This window comes from Pomacea canaliculata, linkage group LG8 (genome assembly GCF_003073045.1).
Source record: "Pomacea canaliculata isolate SZHN2017 linkage group LG8, ASM307304v1, whole genome shotgun sequence".
NCBI lineage: Eukaryota > Metazoa > Mollusca > Gastropoda > Architaenioglossa > Ampullariidae > Pomacea > Pomacea canaliculata.
The window spans coordinates 27,806,492-27,829,522 of NC_037597.1; the positions used below are offsets into that span (position 1 = coordinate 27,806,492).

At 45.1% G+C, this 23,031-nt stretch overlaps 1 protein-coding gene across 2 annotated transcripts; it reads right to left on the reverse strand.

Annotated features, from left to right (window-relative positions):
- Positions 1-73: 73 nt before the first annotated feature.
- Positions 74-23,010, reverse strand: LOC112570956. Of its 2 annotated transcripts, none has more exons than XM_025249712.1 (12): positions 22,870-23,010; positions 21,358-22,537; positions 13,821-15,016; positions 8,012-8,163; positions 7,482-7,617; positions 7,007-7,219; positions 6,046-6,303; positions 5,513-5,722; positions 4,784-5,188; positions 3,851-4,186; positions 3,361-3,516; positions 74-2,899 (listed from the first exon to the last, which is right to left on the reverse strand). In XM_025249712.1, exons 3-11 carry the CDS (start codon positions 14,128-14,130, stop codon positions 3,443-3,445), a joined length of 2,094 nt encoding a protein of 697 aa, XP_025105497.1. In that variant the 5' UTR covers positions 14,131-15,016; positions 21,358-22,537; positions 22,870-23,010; the 3' UTR covers positions 74-2,899; positions 3,361-3,442. The 2 variants fall into 2 exon arrangements, with proteins under 2 accessions (XP_025105497.1, XP_025105496.1); XM_025249711.1 differs by lacking the exon at positions 22,870-23,010 and having other exon boundaries at positions 21,358-21,728; positions 21,963-22,702.
- Between the last annotated feature and the right edge of the window lie 21 nt (positions 23,011-23,031).

The following is a 23,031-nucleotide window of genomic DNA, read 5'->3' on the forward strand; positions in this document are numbered from 1 at the left end:
GCTTGGATTATCTCTGAATTCACACATTCAAGGGGTTTGCAAGCATGTACTTTTGAAACAAGCAAAAGCCGACTTGAGAACAAAGGAAAACGAATTTATTATGCATGAATTGGTGTAACCAATCAAAAGGGTTTATTTAAACATTGCCCTAGAAACAAACTTTTTTAATGGCACTTGTCAGCAGTATTGATGAGCGAGTGGCAAGTCCTGTAAGTATTCTAGTTGACCCCCTAATTATTGAACAAAAAACATTAATCTTTAGAGCTTCATAATGATTGTTAACAATAGTTTTATTAAAAAGTGCAAACACTTGTTACAAGTCATTTTGCTGCAAACATCTAGGTTAATGTAGGCATCGTATATTATAAAATCATGGCGTGTGCACTGTTGTAAATACGTAGACCTAATCCTAGTGCAGCAGGTTCTTATTCCATTCACACTTGAGGTTATATTTCCAGCAGTGGTTTGCTTAAACCATATATTTTTTAAACATCTTAAATTCCTTCCATGGTCATTTGGGTTTTTCGTATTACTTTAAACTGAACAAAACTGAGTTAATGTACACCTTAACATTCCAAGAATCTAATACAATACTGAGGAAAATTGCATCTGCTGACAGCTGGTGAAGTCGATGCAGTCACAAAACTGCTTCACTTTGCCTTAAATTTAAACATTTGCTGGCTACTGTAATATTGAACTAAACGTCGCTTTAATATTGACTGAATAGTTAATCGAGAAGCAAATGCCTATATAGAACGGTGCCTTGCTGACTATAACAGTTTTTGTTTCATAATTTGTCGGGAACCGCATAAGCATTTGGAAAAGTGCGAGATGAACCAGTTACAACATCACAATGTTGCTGTCCTCACCTCTCGCAACACCGAATGGCAGTATGGATCCTGCCGCCCCCAACCTGGTTATGGATCATATACACTCTTCATGGGGTACCTCGCCTCTTGTCCAGTATTTATGTTCGATGGTATCGAGACTGTAATAAAGCCAGGAATGAAGTAAACAGCTTCTTTCCTCATTCGCACAACCCTTCTCCCAACCTCACCAGCAATACAATTCCGATTACATCAGCATTCTGAGGCTGCTTTGTCGATGCTGGAATAAGCACAAGGTACATCATTGTATGTTTTGCTTTTTTCACTGGCAGTGATAACAGATTGAAGAAACATGAAAATAACCACCACTTTTTCCGCAGCCAACATATTCACAAATCCTAAAACCCACCTTAAGTGTATGCACTTACACGTAGGTCCTTCAGTCTCTTGAAGAGCAAGTCAACAAACATGAACAACAAATATATTGTTTTCTACGCACACCGTTTAGCGTGATTCAACTATTGTCTTTGATTGCAATTTCACTCATTCACCTGTCTCGGATGGGATCTTTGGAGTCTCTATAACTCATCTACACCAAAAACATCCAAAAGGTCACTTGACAAGTACCTCACCAAACACCGCTTTGTGTCAGCAGCCCCCCATCCTGTACATCCCCACTACAAATGTCTGAGAAGGCGCTGGTCAAAAGGATGTCTCTTCCAGAAGTTATTTCTGGACTGTGAGTCAGACTGTACACAAAGTTCACATTTCAGGCTGGAAGGTTGTCCGTGCACAGTCGCAGACCATTACTAAATGAACACAGCTTTGTGGAAGGTGACCAAGCATCAGGCGTACAGGTCATTACGACCAACGGCCGGAGCCCGTGACACTTTTTAATTTTGTAAGCATTGATACATAGAAGCTTTGATTAAAAAAAAAAAAAAAAATGAAAGTATGCTGCTGGTCGCATCTCATGCATACTGTCCATGATAAGGGAGGGGTGATGGGGAGTCAGCACGAGGACACGTGACACAAAGGATTTGGTGGCCAGTGGCCCCATTCTGATCTCAAGGCCAGAACATAAACTTTTGTCCTTTAGGACCTTTTGCAAAAGCCGTCATCCAAACCTACATCTTTCACTGCAATTTAGTTCCTTGCCCTGCAAGCTTGAATATCGAGAGTGCCGTGTGCAGTCTCTTCTCCCTCAGTATCACAGTTCTGTCCTTTTATGTCCTCCTTTATTTAAAAGATGTGTCTTGTGAAGCTCGAGTGCTGCAATGTTAAACATCTACAGAAGATTGGTATCTACGATGTGTTTCCCGTCCACAAAGACGTACTTCCGGTCCACGAACAGGTGTCTGACCACAGACGTGTAAAGGTGGATGGCTGACTGTACGCCGAGACCAACGCTCGGCCTCTCGCTATGTTCTCCGCTTCTAGTCTCGGCGAGCAATGGACAGACTTCCGCTTCAAACAAATTTTGGCTCTCAGTGGCTTTAAACTTTTGTCTGAACGGCCTACAGCATGAATGACAGCCGCTCGCCACTCTTCTTGCTCTTTCGATATACCTGTCCGCGGAATCGAAATAAAAACTTACACCAAAACATTTGACACTTGCAACAGTACAAACCACCTCCTGACTGTTTATTGTTGTGACTCTCGCAGACTCTGCCGACAGCCATTGTCGTCGTTCGCTATACCGGAAGTTGTTCTGTCGATAGCCTCAAAACATTGTCTCCGAGGCATCCCGGGGATACAGATTCCTGTGTCTGAAGTAACCCTGTTCACAGTGCAGGGACACAGTGGACACAAACGCAGTAATTGTAAATCGACATTTTAAATGGTTTAAAATATGATGTAAATCGGAATGGACTGAAGAACAAATGCACATAATGAGCGAAACTCTCGTAGTAACTTTCGGCTAAATGCTGGCTGGTTGGTCTTGGAGAATCCAGAAGATAAAGTGCTTTTTTTTTCAGCAAATATCGTGAGATTTTTTGTCTTCTTTCCGCAAAACTCCATTCCCGGCTGTGCGGTCCAAGCCATTGGATTCTTCCATACTGCATTTTCTTCTGTGGACAGTTAAAATAAACATTTACGACTCTAACTTCAGAGACAAAATAAGTAATTTACAAGATACTTTAAACACAAACTCTAGAAATTCTTCTCAACACCCTGTCTCATTCTTAGAAAAGAACTTGAGCTCTTGACATTTTAAACGATAGCTATCATTTCCTGTCCTGTTGTCAGAATTGTGACAAATAGTATTATCTGTGCGGAAAATGTGTGTAAATCTTTTGGATTTCATAGTAGCCGAAATCAGAGATAAAACACTAAAGAACATAAAAATAGTCGAGGGAGGTGCCGACGACTTTATTTTTCTCCACCCCCAGAACTACCTTGACCTTGGAATGTAATCTGCTGAAAATGCCACGTGGCACTAGTCCTGTGATGGCACTCAGTGAGTAGGCCCGCTAGTCGGGTCACAACTCCATGTTCACACCTCCCCAATCTACCCTCAAGAATCTCTTACATGGGTACGCCAAAGGTCATGTTCTCGAAGGCCGTTTCTTTCTGGCACTTTCCGTGTTTGCGTCGCCAGGTGACACACGCCGCTACGACCGCAGCAGCCAGAAGCACAAAAGCTGATGAAACCCAATGATGAGTATGAGACTCAGATCAGAGTAATCTGAAAATTAATAATAAATATATAGCTATTCAAGTATAGTTTCAACCGTCTGAACATTAACTTGAACGAAAAGATTGATATTTATGATGAAAGCAACCGTTTAGATTTCCGTTATCATAAAGTTAACCTGATGTAGGTAAGACCGCCATTCCAATTCAAAGAGAAGAAAAAGCGACTGATTGCTCAGTCCTGTGGTAATACGATTTGCAACTTTGACTCCCAGTAACAAAGCTGCCGGTAACTACACTTGCATGAGTTCTGTTTCGTTATTCTTTCATTGACTTTTTTTTCTTTTCTTTTTCGGGGGCGGGGTACCGAAAATGGTATTGCTCACCTTGATACGTTGTAGTTGTAACAAACTCCACGGATGACATGGAGATCCTGTCTGTGGGCAAGGCTAGCGCCACCAAGCGGGCGAAGTACTTGTGATTGGCCATCAGATACGTCACACGATGCGATGTCGCCGTTGGCAGCATCAGCGCAGTGGCGTTCCAGTCCTCCGTGACGTCATCGCGATACTCGATGACCAACCCGGTGACGTAACTGAGCGATTCGTCATCCAGCGTCGGCCAACGGAAGGAGGCGGCGTCATAGGAAATGTTGTACACCGTCAGCCCCACCTGCTGGTGTGAGCGGTGTGTGGACGGCGGGGGGCTGGTCACAGCGGAAACTGAAATGCAGTCATGCGCGTGGTTGAGGATTGGCGAGCACAATGGCGAACTATGATGTGTGTTCTGGTCACCGTCAAACAGGATGTAGAGTGTTTACGTATACACAAAACGAGGGGAGGGGAGGAGTACTTTCCTTTTGGAGTATTGTGACGAGAGCACGGTGCATTCTGCAAGGAGTGTTTTCATCAGCAATGGAGTGTGACTAGGGTTAAGATATGTGAAGGACTCGAAAGTTGTCATGGTTTAAACACGGCCATTTTCGCTGCGAGATGAACCGGACCGTGAGATGGGACGCCAAGGAAGAGAACTCATCCCACACAACTTTTGACCAGTTGGAATCGTCGGCAAGTAATGTAGACTACAATAGTCACCAAGAGAAGGTTATGTAAGTGACTTATTAAAACTTAACATCCTGCGCATAACGTTAATTTCTAATTAAAATTGTTTTTTAATGAAAGCGACCAAATTAACACTAACCCAGCAATATGAAACATTTTTATGCATTGCAATATTTGACATTAACATTTTCAGTCACTAATTATTGCTTTTTCTGACACTAGGGTCTGTATGTGGTCAAGCTCTCTTGCAAGATTTACCTTCTTTTAAGGTTGTGGCGGCCAGAAAGCCCAGCAAAATGGTGGCGTTAGAACTCTCCTCTGTCACACCCATGTCACGAGCCGTCACAGGCGTGACGCGTATGTAGTAGGTTGTATTGGCTTCCAGCTGATCCAAGGTGACGTACACCCGTTCCCCCACCTGGATGGCGGCACTGCGATGCAGGAGGACGGAGGGCGAGGAAGAGTTCTCGTCTATGTCCACCCGCCGGGGCGCCACCGTCGTGCTGCGCCACGAGTGCGGGTCGGCGCCGGAGTGTGACGTCATCACCTGGTAACGGTCTTGCGTCACGCTCCGCCAGGACGCCCGGTCCACCTCGAAGCTGATGGTCAGCGAGTGCGGCTCGTAGGAAATGGCCATCAGGCGACTGATCATCGTCTGAGCATCTGGAAGCCACAAAAACTACGTGAAGATTGGAGGAAGGAGCACACAACGGAGAAATGATTGAATGTAAATAAATAAGGGAAACAGGGATGAAAGAGTGCAGGTATGAATGAAAAATGAACGAAAAAGAGGTGGGAATAATGTCGAGTCAGACGGGGAGTGTGTGAAAGCCATCACGGGATAGGGAAGGCTATGTTTGGCAAGCACTAGGAGAAGGGTTGCTAAGGGTACAACACAAAAAAAGACGGGAGGGAGAGAATGAAGGAGGAAAAAAAATGCAACGAAACGGAGAAGAAAGAAAAGTTTTCGTTCTGCAGGAGACTGACCAATGTTCTCCTCCAGACACTGCACGGTGTCGCAGCAGACAGTACGACGCACGTGCGGGAAAGGGCACAGGAGGGTGGGGAATGGCAGGTACACAGGTGGGCAGGTGCTGATGCAGGTCACGATGCTGGTGGCGTTACACGTGCACAGGCCGCAGTCGTCGTTGAAGACGTCGCCCACAGCGTAGGTGGTGTCGTTGTAGATACACACGTCTGCACACCAGACAACACAGCTTACCTTTAATCACCTGACATGATCCCACAGAATCCGAGTACACGAGAAGACAAGCACAGAACTGGACATGATGAAGAAATCTGAAAAAACGCTCAACTAGACAGACCCATCGATGCAAATTCCTGTTTTTTCAGTGACACGTATAGTAAAATTATTAAAAAGTAATAAAATATATTCGTCAACATCAAACAAGCTTAACTTGACAAACAAAAAAAAAAATCAGGGATGTAGAGCTGAAGTACTGCGCAATATTGTCACCACCATCTTGCTGAGAAGTGTTGTCTTTTAGTAAGGAGCTCACCTTGCGGATCGCACTCAAAGGTCTGACAGCAACCATCTGTAGAACGCCGCCATACTGGGTTGACACACCCAGGTGGCGCCACGGTCTCCTGGCACAGCGAATGGCAGGTCACGAGCCCCCAGTGACACCAGCAGTTACTGCAGTTGGTGACATCCGTCCAGTTGGTGCCGTGACTGTAGGCAGATCCATTGTACTGACAGGGCAGCGCCTCGCTGGCTGATGACCCTGTCCATGGTGACCCGGAAGTGCCTGGTGAATCTGAAAATCAGAAATTCCCTTCTGTGTTTGGCAACTGTAGACACGTGACATTACACTTTCTGAGACCTTTCTACAAACTACATCTTCGGCCTCAGAGGGAAAGGTGATTCAAATAAAACTGAAATGAGAGATGCTGAGGTTTAAAATCGTTTCCGCTAAAGACGAACCGTTTACTTCACATTCGTGTCTAACAAGATTCGTAACCTTGGAGGCACCAAGTCAGTTTAGGGTTTTTGCCTACTTTTGAAAGTTTTAAAACCTCAAAAGATTTTTGTCACCAACATCAACAGTTTAGGTGCACACAAAACAGTTTTGGCGAGCCAGATATTGTTAATTATATCCCCAGGGTCGAGGTGAAAGTTTAATGTGTCGATGTAGTCCGAGAGGAAATCACGAGGTCTGGACAACCATAAGAAATATTCAATCACTAGAGGCAGAGGTCTTACCACGTGCTGTCAGTCATTAGAGCGAGCAATCAGTCTTACCACGTGCTGTCAATCATTAGAGGTAGAGGTCTTACCACGTGCTGTCAGTCATTAGAGCGAGCAATCGGTCTTGGACAGTGCTTCGTCGTTCTTTCCTTATCATTCATCGCTACAACTTCGTTCACAACACTGCCAGCCACTTTCTCGCTAGTAACTGTATGCTCTCTCGCACACACACACACACACACACGCACACTATAATTCTCACACTTGCAGACCTGTTGTGTCCTGCTGCTCCTGGCACAAGACAGTAAAGTTACAGGAGCATTCCTCCACCTGATGAACCGTGCAGTTGTCGGGAGCCTGGGGAGGTGGGCATCTAGGCTGGCAGGTGAACTGTCCGCTGGCTTGGCACGTGCACACTTCCTCGCAGTTTTGGGTCACGTGACCCACCTGTATCTCTTGCCCGTTGTGAGTGCAGTGCCCTGTGGCTGCGGGAAAGAAGATGGAACATCCTGGTTTAAGTCATGGAATATGTGGTGATCGTGACAGGTCATGGTGTGTAACAACTGGGATTTATTACTGTTGTTATTAGTAGTATTGGTTTGTATGACGGGAAGAGAAGAGAGGAGAGATGTTGTGTCATGCTGCAGATGTATAAAACTGTCCTCCTGTTCGGCGCAGCTCACAAACAAAATTAACAGGAAACGTGTCTCCATACGGTGAACTGCAAAAAAAAAAAAAAGAACTCACAGGCAGTGGTCGCCCACACAGCTTCTGACATCGTTCCCAGGATTCCTTCGTACGCGTCCTCCCATATGGCCACCCGAATGAAGTACAGGGTACCAGGAGAAAGGTTCCGCAGTGTATATTCTGGGCTGGTGCCGATCTACGGTCAGAAACACAAGTCATCACACAGCATATCAATCATGGTGTTATCACCTCGCTGTTGTCTGTCTGTTTACCTGCCTGATTGTTGTTGTACCTGTCGGCAATGACGCACGTACCACCATTTGTTGTTGTTACCCAGTCTTCTGATACATCGGAAACATCCGCCTTTTAAACACATGTTTTTTTGGCTGTTTTGTTTGTTTGTTTGTTTGCTTGCTTGCTTGTTCATCATGTGCTGTTTCACTGAAGTATGCTTTGACTAGAGTATCGTCCAGCAGGTTGTAAAGCTCGTGACTTACTTAGTGTGTTGTGCCATGTAGAGCTCATGGAGAGATGAGTGTGGTGCCAGCAAGAAACAACAAACATGACAGTAAATATACAGCTGTACTTACATCCACTGTGGTCCAGGTGGACAGGTCAGTCGTAAAAGAGTTCCGACAGTACAACAGGGCATATTCGAATTCGTAGTCTTGCGGCCTGAAGTCCCTCCACTGCAGGTCAAGGCCGTCCTGCCTGACCTCTGTGACATTCAGGTCAAAGGTGCCTGCAAGAGAGAGGAAGGGGGGCACCCTGTGACAAACAGTTGCAGTGAAAATATACGGCCTCAAGACTGACCTTCGTTGGAAGTAGAAACTAATTATTTCTCGGAGTTTATAAACGTGTCAGTGCATGTGGCAATAAAAGCTCCAATTTGTCGATGGAAGAGATGGCAGTGCCCCTCTCTCCCTCCACTCCAAATCCAAGGACAGCTGGTACAGAGGGATGCCAGTGTTAAGCACCTTGGTACAGTGATAGACAGAAGGATCTCTAGCAATCACTTAGTCATAGAAATAAAGTTTTGTAATCCGCCTGAAGACTAACCCTGTACCGTTAAAGGTGAGTAGTCATCGGCAAACGGGAGGGCGATGTTGGATAATTCCAAAATGTAAGGAATACGCGTAAGATTACACAACATGGGTACACAGTGTTACAATGTGTGTGAGTTAAGTAAGTAAGGGACACAGGGTGGGCTCGCGACTGTGAAAACGCCTCCACGCGCGTCTTGTACAAACTCGACACCTCTCAAAACAACGCAAGGACGACCACCATCAGGCGTCGGACATTTTTGAATGGCCTGCCTCCTCCTACTGACCTGTGTCAACTGAGATGGTGGTGTGGGCTCACCAAAAGCACGTCATTCTACTGACCCTTCCGGTGTGTGTTTGATAAGGCCCTCCGTTACGAGCATCGAGTGTGGACATATTTCGGGAGGCAAGCGCGTGGGGACAGACATGTTTGTTCCAGTTCAACAGTAGAAGTCACTTGCTGCCAGACCAAGCGAAGCCGGTTACAAGGCCAACATCGACTCCTGGACATGCGGCTTTGGAAGTGAACTCCGCTTTCTCCCCCGTCCTTCTTTCATAGTGTGAAATCACCTTTAGGTGGAAGCACTTGCCCTCCAAATGAAACAAAACTAAGTGCACCAGATGCAAGTAGGAATACAACCTGACAAGGTGGTTAACGAGGGTCATTTCTTAAAGCGGATCGGACTTGGCTCAGGTCGGCTAAACAACTTATTTACACACACACGCGCGCGCGCGCGTACGCACGCACACACAGATATCTCACCTTGTCAATGCCCTAAACAAGGGGTCTCAAACTCATATTAGCATGTGGGCCGCAGTGGAAAGTAACAGCCAGTCAGCGGGCCGCACCACGAAAAGAAAATGTTTTTTCATTAAATTTTACGAACACTACTGTCACTGCAGTTAAATGCTAAACATTTAGTGTAGTTTATTACATGCACAGGTAGTTTAGTTTATTAAAATAAGTTGACGTTGTCTCTTCACTAATAACGGGGTAATTTCACTGCGGGAGTTAATCACAAGCACAACATACATATACACCGCGGACGTGGCGAGGGCCGCACAAAAATGTTTCGCGGGCCGCATTCGGCCCGCGGGCCGCGTGTTTGAGACCCCTGCCCTAAACTCTTATCCCGCCAATCACAAAAATAACGGGAACAAATTATTCCAGAATGAGATGTGCTTTCACGAACAGCATATATACTCAACGGCTTTCATGGACTAGGTCAATATTCGGCGACCTAGCATTATGCCACCCCGAATAGGAAATTCAATCGCTGGGGTACACAGGCCGTGGCTGGCACGCCGCGGCTCCTGCTGGGTGGATCTACCCGGGCTTAAGATGTGGCGGCGGAACTCACCTGAAGCTTGTTTTCGAGAGATTTCTGACGCCGTGCGGGTGAGGCTGGCTTTGTGTGGCTACCCTGCCTGTAGTTGGGTACACAAGCCAAAATGCCTGCCGAGTCCCAACTGGAGTGAGTGGGGGCAGAAATGGTGCCGAGCCAGCGACTAAGGGTATATTATGGTAGAGCAGCCTTGCAAACAAGTGCCACATGCAGAGAAAGAACAGCGTGCTCGACACGAGATCGGAACCTAGACCAACCAGTCCCACTGTATTGGTGACAGTGTAACTGTTGCACCACCGGACCTTCCACCTGTCAGGCAAAGAATTCAACCACTAAAGACTAAACGAAGTGTTGTACGCATCCATCCTAACGATCGGGGCTGGTCTAGGAAATGAAACAAGAAAGCGGAGACAAGTCAGGGGAACAAAGCGAGTAACAAACATGTATTGTGTGTGTTATGATATGCATAACCTGCCAGTAGCCAGCTAATTGGTTATCAGCGATCAAAGTCACGCGTGACACCTGCCAGGCTAGCCGAGACAGCTGCAGCCTTTCCACAAGGTGTGGGACTGACCCTGAACACGGGGTCAGTCGGTAAGCGTTCCGCCTAGAACCGATGTGCCACTCAAGTTTACAGTGAGGTCTGCGGCTGACTGACAATAATGAGGGACTGTATATACTGACTTTCTCCACCAATAATCTAGCCTTATGGTAAAGTGTAGGGGCGTGTCTGTTCATAAAATATTTTCATGTTTATATTTAATAATGTAGTTTCCTTGAGGAAAATCCTATTTTATCTACAAACAATTTCTCTTCATTAACTTTTATCTAATTTAACTGCTAATCCAAACGTGCCGCCTTAGTGACTGACCACACTGTGAAGAGTAATATAAGTAAATGTATTTCATGATATGTTAAAACATATTTTAAAATTACTTTAATCAGTAGAATACTAGTTACAAGCTATAATGGGAAACAACGTAGGTGCGTCTAAATATCGCTGTTTACTATTCTACATACAGTCAACATACAGTTATGTTTTTGTGTAAACTGAAGAGAAAGAAGTTCACTTTGTTCTTTACTGTAACTGGTACCTTAAAGGCGTGAGTTTATCTACAGAAAATTGTATATCTTGCCGATTTCTGTTAAACTCAGTTTCTAGGTAGCTTCAATACAAATGTAAACGTGTGTGCATTGTATCTCAACCATGCATTTAAATTCTAAAATAATGTGACACAAGTAGACTTGTATACACACACACTTATTTATGTATATCTAACAGTGGTTTGTGCTCTGTATTGTTTGTAATCATATTATCGCTTTCTCCATACACCCTTCTTTAGACCACAAGTATCAATCAATACGTTTTTCTATTTCACAAACACACAGTTGTTTTTTTCTCTCTCTCTCAAGGAAGTTGGTTGTACAAGTCCGCTTAGCAAAAGCTGTTTACTGAGTGGAGAGAGAAAAGAAAATAGTGGCCAAGCTGATGTCGCTGAGGTAGGGTACAAGGACAGGAGGGTACAAGGAGAGCAGCCAACCAGTGAAGGGGGAGAGGAACAAGGAAAGCTTTCTTTATTTTCTGAGAAAGAAATGTTTTTGTCACAAAACTGCTGCTGCTGCTGCTGCTGATGTCGTCGTGCGCCGAGTTGTGTTAGGTTTCCTCCACATTTGTTCATTTTGCGCGGGGAGGGTGGAGGAGTGGAGGTGGGGCTGGTGGGTATCTTTCACTCATTCCTGATGCGGTGTGAGAAATAAATTTCAAGGTGTGTAACTCCGTGCGGAATGTATTCCACCTTTGAATGCAGTAATTTATTCTCAAAACAATGATAGTTTTTGAGTACAGAAAGTTTCAAAATAACTGGATATCCAGCTGCTAGCCAGCAGCCAACTTAAAATACATTTAATTATCATATCAGGGTCCACAAGGAACGTGCCAAGGTAATACTCTCTCTGCCTGTAAGTAGATTTCTTTGCTTGCTTGTTGTTGTTGAGTATGTGTGCGGGGGAAGGGGGATGGGGAGGAATGAGGTAAGAGGAATGAGGTAAGAGGATTGCTATTATCAGTGTCGGCGACAATTGCCCCTTCAAGCGGTTTGCATGTGACAAGGTCATTTACAAGTCGGTGAACGTGATATGAAGGAGGCTTTGGTGCTGACGAGGGTTAATGAGATTCAGACATACAATGGCAGCTGTGACCAAAACATTCGCTGTGGTGTGGCATTGTTCCCTCGTGCCGCCTGTCGGCTGCTTTCACCTTCCTGCCACTGGCTACAGGGGTATCATTATATCATTATATAGTGTTTAGAAATAGAGATATACTGATCTACCTTTTTTATCTGTCTGTGCCTGATGGCATTCTTTGTCTTTTTGTAATTGTGAGAAATAGAGAAAGTTATGGAGTGGCACCAACATGTGCACGCATAGAAGACAGAGTTACAGAAGTAATAAGATATAATGTAGAAAATAAGTATTAATGTATATGTTTGCCATAACATGCACAGCAACAACCACATCAAAGTACCGAGTACACGTCTGAAAAATAAATGCGACTTTCTATAAGCCAACGACGCACGGACGCACGCGCATACAGTTTGGATGGAATATTTTTGCAATAAATGAGATTACACGGAGATGGACCCACATGCTGAGTAGAGGAGGATTGTTAATCGGGGACAGAGCCACCTCACAGCATCGTCAGAACGGCCAGTGGGGTTCCTACAATTAGAGTTTATTTGTTGTCTTCTAAAGACAGATGACCGTTGTCTACACTGCCCTTGTCATTACCATCATGCCACAAAAAGTGGCAATTTTTTTGAGTATCTCCCACATGCCCAGAAAAAAGAATCTGCCGAACAACGTGGTAATCTTTTATAGATTATGATGAAAACAAAGAAAGTAAACTACCGCTTTCCTCCCTCACACCCCGGTCGTTCACCACAGACAGAGGTGGCCCTTTGAAAGCAGAGAAACTCGCACCAAACTCTGAAAACTGACGAAAGGGATGAAATGTGTGGGCGAAGGTGAGGGCCCGAGGGTGGTGTGCGTGCATGTGGAGCACAAACATGATGGCTGTGTGAACATGCATGCTGCCTTTCCCACAGTGAGATCACCACGTTGTTTGTCAAGGCTTGTGATGGTTGAGAGACCAGGTAACCACCTGTGTCGCTTCTCTCCTGTCGTTGGTGCAGCTCCCTTCTTCAATCCCACTTCCTTCACCTGCGTTTGGCTTCTGCCACCCGTGTGACGTGTCCCACCCTAGACACGCCGCTCCTCGTGCTCCTGTCGGGCATTGCGACTGTTTACTTGTTTACCTGTGTCACCACCTGTCCTATTCACCATCTGTAATAGTTTTTCGGCTACATATATCAGGTGTGCTTACTACCTGTGCACTCCCTCGCGAGGAAGGTGTTCCGGAGGAACGTGCCTAATAAAGCATTTCGCACCTGATTACAAAAACTGTCTTCAGGTAAAGAAATAAATCACCTGGTCATCCTAGTGTATACACAAATCCATGTGTATCTTACAAATTTTCAGAATTTAGAGAGTGGCAAATAAAAATAGACGCCGCATGCGACAAATAGAAAAAAGTTAGACTAAATAGTTAACAAGAGAAGTAGAGTTTAACGAGTGTCCTTTCTGTTCTTAGTACCAAGCACAGTCTTCCATTTGATCGACTAAAATGCTGGGCGAGAATTTGTTTTACTATCTTCCTGTGAGATGTCTTCTCTACTTTTCATCGAGAAATGACATGCATGACACGCTCGTGCTTATAATATACTAATATAGACTTGGGTGATATTCTGAAACAGCTGTCTGAAACTTAACCAAATGTTTGTACACCTCCATGGCCGTCTTCACTTGAGTAACACTTGGTCATCGTCGTCGTCGTCGTCGTCGTCGTCATCATCATCAATCATCATCATCATCACATTTCAATAACCACCACCATTAGAAACACCAGAAAACAAAAGACCATCATGCGGTATCTGCCATGATATTTCTCTCACCTGTGCACACTCCCTCGTCGCTGACCGTCACGTTGCCGTCGGCGTCCATACATCGGTACCCGAGCTCTCCGTCACACGCTGCACCCGTCCTCTGTCCGCAGACCTGCCCTGCCCCTAAGGGACAGCAGCCCCGCGAGTCCGGCGGGCGGCCCCCAGCACAGGCAGTCTGCTGACCACAACTCTGCCCCCGAACCGCCGAGGACAGGAGGAGCACCACGACCACGCACAAGACGGAGAGGGTTCGACTCTCACAGCTCTCAACACATGGCTGGCACCGACAGGAGAACACTGTCGTAAGTAGAGTGAGCATCTGGATGTTGCAGGTAGACACCCTGACTGTCAGGTCGACGGCGTTGTGGTGACGATGGACAGGCAGGCAGACCGCACTGACGAAAGTCTTACAGGTTTCAAGTAGATATTCCGAGGACGAAAAGCGCTAAGTGTTGCAAGTAGACACCCCAGTCGATGATGATGGAGTCAGATACCCTGGCAAATATCCAGATGTTCAGGCCTGGCTGCTGCAGCTACCCCACCGTCGGGTAGTAAGTGCCAATTAGTCCACCCAAGCTACAGCCGGACGCCTCCACTGCCAGGGTAAGAAATACTTCTGAGAATGTATATTTATCCTGCGACAAACTCAATTTCACACAATCTCATCTCTGGTCTAGATATTTCTTTGCCGATTAGTCCAACTCCAAACCTGTCAGGCGGGTCGAGATGTTGCCTTTACAGCCGAATACCGCCGACTGACAGCCGTGCACAGGGAAAACACTGAAGACTGACAAGAACGCACAAAGTACTCGAGTTCAACTGTCCTCGGGCAGAGTTTGCTTTGCGGCTGCCGTCGTCTTCTGTCTCTCCCACCCTTTTCCTCCCGCGGGCCGAGTACGTGACTGTGCGGGCTTTGGTGTCCACGAGGTTGGTGTGCGTGTCCCCCAGAAGCTCTCCCAGAAAAGTGAAGACAAGGCAGCGAGATTTTATGCTTTGCTACAGGATCTCTCTCTCCTCCCCACACCCCAACTTTGCGTGTTGAGGTCAAGAAATTGTACCGACGCTTGTGATTGGTTGACACCGGGGCCGGCTGCAGGTACGTGGCGCGGGGAGGAGGCGGACCCCTCACGTCCCGTAGCTCCGCTGGTCACGTTCAGATGACGGTAGGCCTGCGCTGGGTTAAACAATTCTTGTCCACACTGCCCCTGTTAACAGTAAAAGAAAGAAAAAAAAGTGGTTGCGTGTGAATTCAAGTTTATATAGGACAGAGAGGTGTGACTGCTGGAGCTGGCGCTAACTTCTGTGGCCACACTAACGGTCAAAGATGGGGACTTAGCGATCAGCTGTGCAGCGGCCTGAGGTTTCCTCCCTCAAGGTGACGGCGGTTTGCCTCCAGGGAACCTAAGGAATTGTTTGAGTATTGACAAGAACTCACTGTCTAGGTATCCTTGGCTCTCACTTTCTGGATTTGGTTTACTTGGTTTGTTGTCGTTTGGAGTTTTAGTTGTTTTTTGTATTGTTTGTTTGTTTGGAAGTCTGTTGCCTTGTTTTATTTGCTTGTCAGTAGGATTGAGAAGGACTTCGAGGCACATAAATTATACTACTAGGTCTTAACATTCGTATTCAGAGTGACAAAGACTGACGGGTAGTCTGTTCCAAGCTGATGATGCTTTGTAGGAGACAGACCTGTCATACGTCTTTGTCTTTGTGGCTGCATCCGTCAGTCCATCTCTCCACTCCCCCAACTCCTCATTCCCCTTTGCCAAGAGTTTTCCCTGTAACTCTTTATACAGATTCACTTATTGGGAGGAATTTTAAAAGTACTGAAGTTGTGAGATTGGTATAGTGGGTGCGACATACTCGCCTCCACACATGGGAGAACTAATTACCGATCTACATCCTCTTTCGAGTCATGGAGAAGGAACGTGTCAACATTCAGACAACAGAGCATCGTGTCTTGGGCAAAAGATCCGGTTAAAGGGACCTACAGTGCGATGTCAGCCAGTCTGCTTCTCTGGAACTAATCTTTTTCTCCAATTACAAGGTTCCGCACTCAGTAAACCATGCAGTTCCTGCAAGCAAAGAAATGTGTGGGAAGGATGCTGAAAGTAAAGCTGTCTCAAGAGTGGAATTTCAATAAAAATCGTCAAATCATCACAGGTGTGGCTTTCTCTGAACAGAAATTCTCAGATTGACTTTGAGTTCGGTCTCATTTCTTACTTTTTGAGGAAGTTTAATGTTCTGCCGCCAATCAAGGCACATTTCTTCTACTTCACATCATTTCGAGGATGGTGGTTGTTTTTCTTTGTGGCACCAACGGCTATATTTCTTCGTTAAGAGGTGTCTGAAATGAATGATCCCTCCCCAGTCTCATCCTTCAGGCATCCGAAGCTTATTTCTAAATGAAAAGCCGATCAAACGCAACCTGGCTTAGTATTGCCCCCAAACTTAGTATTGCCCAAACTTAGTATTGCCCCCAAACTTAGTATTGCCCCCAAACTTAGTATTGCCCAAACTTAGTATTGCCCCCAAACTTAGTATTGCCCCCAAACTTAGTATTGCCCCAAACTTAGTATTGCCCCCAAACTTAGTATTGCCCAAACTTAGTATTGCCCCCAAAGTTAGTATTGCCCCAAACTTCGAGTATGGCTGGTCCTACGGCATGAGTGACGTGGCACTAACTCTTCATCTTGTAATTAAACCAACAGAAAGGGATCAGCATCTGGAGTGGACATGGACCTTTCCAGCCGCTCCTTCAAGTACTGGCAGATCACACATGCCGAATATAGTTATAGAGATTTATTGATCACTGTATTATTTTAAGTCATCATCATGATGCTTCTCTGACTTCACTGACTACCAAGTTCCGATTATATTATATGGACTGCCTTTGCTACACATGACTGACTGTGCTGCTGACGACCTTTCTTCCTGCCTCACCGAACACTTATATTCCCCCATACTTATCCCATGTCCCCACACACGTACCCCATGTCCCCACACACGTACCCCATGTCCCCACACACGTATCCCATGTCCCCACACACGTACCCCACATCCTCGCACCTCTGCTCGGCATACCAGGGCTTTTCATCTCCTCTGGTCCATGTGTCTGGGATCCTGTCCCTTTGCCCTCCTTCTCCTCTTCGAACAGTTGCAAGAAGCAGCTTTAAACTCATCTCTCTCAAACACTTTAGTATTTTCGAGCAACTCACCTCCTCAGCTCCTTGAACTGTTTCACGGTATCACTGCCTCATAGAAGCCTCATAGTCATCATCATCGTGATCATCATCAGAATAAAGTATACTACTTACCTTTCTTTATGTTTAAAGTATTATAAACATTCATGTTTATTTTGTTTCACAAAAGCAGCCAGGCATTCTATTTTCGCATTTTCTGGAACATAGTTCCTGTTTTTAAGGTGTTCTACAAAAGAAAAAAGCGTGAATTGTTTCCCCGCCTGATTTGTAAAGTGAATGGTTTCTCTGAAAGTGAGACTTGGCAGCCTCCACACATCCTCATTGCTTTGTCGACTGCGGATATCGGGGCTTGGGTGAGGAGAAGATAACACTGTGATAAAGGGAACAACAGAGCTTGTCTGTATGTACCATGCCAGTGCACCTTGTCAAAAGCTTACTACCTGCCTTTCAAAAAACTGCAGCATCGTATATTTTTCCCCAAAATTATTTTTCGAAAATATTGTACAGTCATCAACAATATTTGGTTTATATTTGCTCGGTATCACCCATGATCCATGTTTTCTCTGACAGTACACATAGTTTTACTGCAATCTATTGTTCGTGCGTGGGAAAAGTGATAGCTCTGTCTCTCGTCTGACACTTCCATCAAATCCGTTCTTTGACTTCTTTCCCAGTGACTAGCAGTATTTGTGTGTCTTGGCGTCAGTTGTGTTTGCTTGTTTGTTTGTTTGTGTTTTTCTTTTCTGTTTTGGAACACCCGATGGTTTCAGAAAACAAACTTCGTGCGCCGATTATCCGGTTTACAGATGGGAATAAATACTAAACAGCAGCATATAACTTCTCTTTAATCATTCATACAACTTGAGATGAACAATTGCTTTTCGTGAATGGAGTGGCGGAATGTACCTGTTAACCAGTGACCAGACATTCCCCTGGCATCAAGAAGCAGGTAGCAGTAGTGCTGGCATCATCTGTGGTTAGCTACACCAGTAACACAGATTTCTCTTTAATAATTCACCAATCTCATACTTTCTTACGGACATTAGAACATACAGCATGCAGTAGATACAGCCATACTGTATGCAGTACATGAATTATTTTAAAAATAAATCTTTTTTGTATTCGATGCAAACCTCCTATCTTAGGATGTATGTAGAATGCCAGTAAATGAACTGAGTGACATGACTGTATCACATAGTTGAGGGTCGTGTGTGTAGAACACATGATTTGAATGAGATCACACACACACACACACACACACACACACACACACACACACACACACACACACACACACACACACACACACACGAATGCACGCATACAAGCTCAAACTTAAAAGAGATTGACACGAATGAGAGAGAAATACGGAGGGAGCAGGAGATAGGAAAGAGATGGTCTCAGAGTCCTTCCAGCCAGCTTGTCAGCTCAGTCCTAACTCCCTTCTTGAACATTTCGTCTTCTGAAGTTTGACAGTTATCTCTAAGACAACCCCGACTTTCACACCAAACCCTGACACGAAAGAAGCCAGTGTGGATACAGTGCAAGACAAGACCACATCACCTTTCTGGGGACAAACGCTTCTTTGAGTTTTCGCCTTAAAGCCATAAACACGGCGATCTGCTCGAACTGCTTCCAACAACAAAGATGTCTGCATGCGGCTTACACAGGCCTTGTGCCAGCAAACGAACCAGGAACTACCATCAGCAACACCGTCCCCCTCCCTGCAAGTCACGGGGTGCACTTCTCAATGTGTTAAGGCCAAGACACTGAGAAGACAGGAATGAAAGGGCCACCGTCAGGCGTATTCTCATGCAAAATTGTCTTTTACCCAGTCTTAACACAGATTAGCTATTGTCATGGTGAACTTTGAACTATTTACTTGTATAAATTATATCATGATCATCAACAGAAAAGTGCTTTGTCCGTTAAAAACCTAGAATCGCTGCGTGTCCACCCTTGGAGAAGCCACCATACCTGAATGTTAAAAATGCTGAACTATGATATTTCTTTATAGCGATTTGAGTTTTGACCAGATCGTGTTTAATTAAAAAGCTAATTAGATTGAAATAAATGCGTGTTTCCTAACAATAACAATAACAACCAACTTTATTAGTCCCAATGGGCAATTTAAATGGGAGGTGTCAGTCAGTGAAAAGTAATGTATTTGATGCATACTCGTCATTAAGTCTGCGTTAAATATCTCGCTGTATATTAACCGACTTGTCATGCTCTCTGGCAGTGGCAGGAACATAATCAAACACCACATCTCACACCACGAGAGAGAGGACAGGTAGGTTGGCCAGTAAATCAAGTGATGCTGCCCAGTGTTGTCCAGCTGTTCAAACATTAGCCGAGTAGCCAACAATACATGTCTCAACTGAAGCACCGGTCTTAAAAGAGACAAAAGTGCCACAAAACTTGAAGTTGAGAAAACAATAATCAAAGTATTCGCATCATTCGCTTAAAATGTGTCAGTGTCCAGATAAACTTGCTGATCGGCCACTGCAAATGCTTCAGTGCTACAAAGCCATGTTTATGAAAAGGTCCATGTCCAGCATCAACACATGCCGGGGTTTGGACATGTTCACCTTCAAGCAACTGTGGTTGCTGACGTCGTAAAACAATTATGCTGGTTGTTGCAGTCGACCTGACACAGGTGAGCACGTTGACCTTTAACATTCGTACATCTCGCGAGTACACAGGTGGATTGGAAGGCGAGGGACAGTGTCTAAATTAAGTTAATCCAAAGTGATTTTGCACGCTAATAAGCCTGTCATAATTTTGTACTCTTACAAGCCTGCAATGCTCTAGTGTCAAATGATTCTCCCGCTGGTGGCAGAAGAAATACCCGAGGATTGCGGTACTCACCGTTCATTGGCTAAGATGAAAACGGCGATAAGTTTTTAGGGAGGACGAAAACACTTAAGGGAGGGCCCTCATTCGCATCCTCCAAAAACAAGAACTCACTAGCTTTCCACAAGCTTGTGGTATATACTGAAAAATCTGACAACTCACAGGTGCAAGATGACGTATACCCAAAGTGGTTTCATTCCCCTTGAAGAGGTGGCGCTGGGTTGTTATCTCCTTACGTCTTCGATTACCTGATACAGTATTCTATCTCAGTAAACATTTAGGGAAAGTCGAGGATCCCGGAATTTTCGAAAAACGAGAGGGCGAGAGAGAGAGAGAGATTCCAAACAGCAACCACAGCCCTCAATGCAAAGTTATAACGTCCACACAAATAATAGACAGTTTGGCAAGTCTGTGCCTTTTTATAAAAATAAAAAGGTTTATTTGGGGATAGTCTATCATAATTCTTGAAAAATACTTTATAGACGAACAGCTAGTAAACTGAAGAAATAAGTATCTATCCCAGTTCTCGCAATGAAGCTCGTCAAAACTTTGATCATGAAGAGGAGGAAGGAAATGAAAGCTACGATTTACGCTCCCTCTTTCTCCCTCCTCCTCTCATATCTCGCTCTTTATTCCTCCCCATCTATCTTTCTCTCCTCCCCTCTCTTTCCTTTAACCCTCGTGTTTACATGTTCAAATCTTGACGACATTAAGATCGTTAAATATGTGTAAGATATATGAAGCGTATCAGCATTGTGAAAGCTGAAAGTCACGCAGAGTGTTGTTGTTGTTGTTCATAAAAGAGCCTATAAAAAGAATTATGTAGAAAGACACGTGATAGGTGCTTAGGAAAAACCGACTGGGGGACAATGGTAAAGAGTTTTGAGCGACATGCCTGTCACCATCGGTAAAATATCCCGCAAGCTCACAAAAAGCACGCTTCCTCAGCCTGTTGGAGGTTTGTTTAAAAGAACAGGAAATGATTTTAACGTCTGTAACTGTCATCCCTTCCGTGTCATAGTCAGCGCCTCGTTACGGTTTATGAAGCAGAGATGACAGCTCATCAGGAGCATCAGCAACGAGGGTTCGGTGTCCATTGCCGCACGCACGTACATAGTTCGTGAGCGAGAAACGCGCATCTACGTCACGACGGAGGGCATCTGTTTTCCCCATCACTTTCCCTTCAACTTAATCTGTTTTCTTATCTGCTGGTTTTTCCAGTAAAAGCTAATTCTGGAACGAAACTGCAACGATTTAAACCTTTCCAGACCCGTGAACCCTGCTCAAGAAGCTGCAGCGCAAAGATTTAGTATAGTATATACATCAGATGTGTAGCTGTCGGTTCTAGCTATGGTTCATGTAATACGATCTACAACCATCTAACTCAACAAACCTCATGAACTGTAATACAACTTGCGCAGTACGCGGCATGCAGCAAGCACTTTTTTTTTTTTGTCGCAGGGAGTTGGTGAGGAAGCAAAGAAACTTACTACTGCAGGCGTTCATGGTGTCTGGACACAAAGTTGTGGCGGAGGCGTAGGTGGAGTCGTTCCCAGTCCAAAATCGTAACCTACAGTTCCTCCAGGCGTTTCCATCTCACAGATCGCTGCCCCCTCCCTTGTCAGGAATGAAAAAACGACCATGTTGCGGATGCGAGAAAGCAGGCAGGATATGGCGCGGAGAGCCAGTGACGCCGGCAGGAGCTGAAGATGTCGCTACGTCCCTCACTGGCGCCCGCATCGCTGGCGTGTGGCTGGCGGGGACAAGATGGGGTGGGCTGCACATTCCGCCACTCTAGCTGCTGGCGTTGATTTTATCTGCTGGAAGCTACTGCAGTCAAGTGGCTGGAGAAGGCGAGATGCTTACCTCGGGTGGCACGTAAAGAGGAAAAAAAGAATATACATGCCAAGGCTGAGAGGTTAGCGCACGAAAAGTGGGTGGTTGACAGTTAAGTGTGAAGGAACGCAGCTAGTGTAACTGTAGAAAAGTGATTCATTGGCACATTGGATGTTTATGCAATAAAAGTTAGTGTGTATGTGTGTGTGTGCGTTTGCGATTTCGTGCACAATCCCTAAAGCCAAACTCTGTCAAATACCTTTTTTAAAGTCGATGAAACTATAGAAAAAACACAAATCTCTCGGGTGTTCTAGGTGTTTCTCTATCAGGATGCGACTTTTAAAAGATCTATTCAACTGTGCTCCTGCCTTCTCGGAATTCGGCTTGCTCTTCCACTAAGAGCTCATCGGCAAAAGAGTTGAAGTGATCATGGGGGACCTTGAACAAGAAGGTATACGTGTAGACGTGGAGGAGATCGGTCCACGGGGAGGTGGAGGCAGCTGGGATGACACGGACTCTTCTCGGGAGGGACGACCAGAACCGGATTCCCTGGCATGGTGTCGTTGCGTCCTATGCTCGGGTTAGGACTAAGGACTCAGAAGAAGAAGACTTTTGGTGGCTAATGAGGCTTAAATTACAGTTCTGTAGTTTTGGCACTGTTGATTGTGGTTGCTTATTGTTTTGGGGTTTTTTCCCCTTTGGAAGGGTAGGACAAGTGACTGGTTCCATTCTTTGGGTCACTCTTTGCTTTCCCAAACCTTAGGACACTTCATTCCTGCCATCATCGAGCAGCTCATCTGAGACGTTGTCGACATCATGTGACTTCCCTTCAGCCTGTCCACGGCCATGTGAAAACACACACACGCAATGCAAATTTAGCCATCATCATGTTCTATCTGTGTGAGCAGGATGCACAATACAAGAAGCAGCTTTCCTTCGACTTCGCTAATTAAGTTTCGTTATGGAATACTTTTCGTGTTTTTATTGTTTAAAAAACCAATCAACAATGCAGACACGATGATGATGTCATAGGTTACGTCAGTGATGTGCATATTACATATACCGTGTACCACGACGTCATGAGACTATTGAGCACACGCGTTGTGACGTAAGAGCTAGGCGTTTGACGTCAGATCAAAAACAGATGTGCTCGTCATGTGACTTACCATTTATTTCCCCAATTATTTTATCGTTGAGTTGTAGATTCTTTGTGAAGTCCATGTGTTTTCATCTCAGTTAGTATAGATTCAATGGAAAGACTGGTTTCACGATACAGTATGTGTTGACTGTTGCTTTGTTTCATGGAAGCCTTTTTTTCTTTCGTCGTC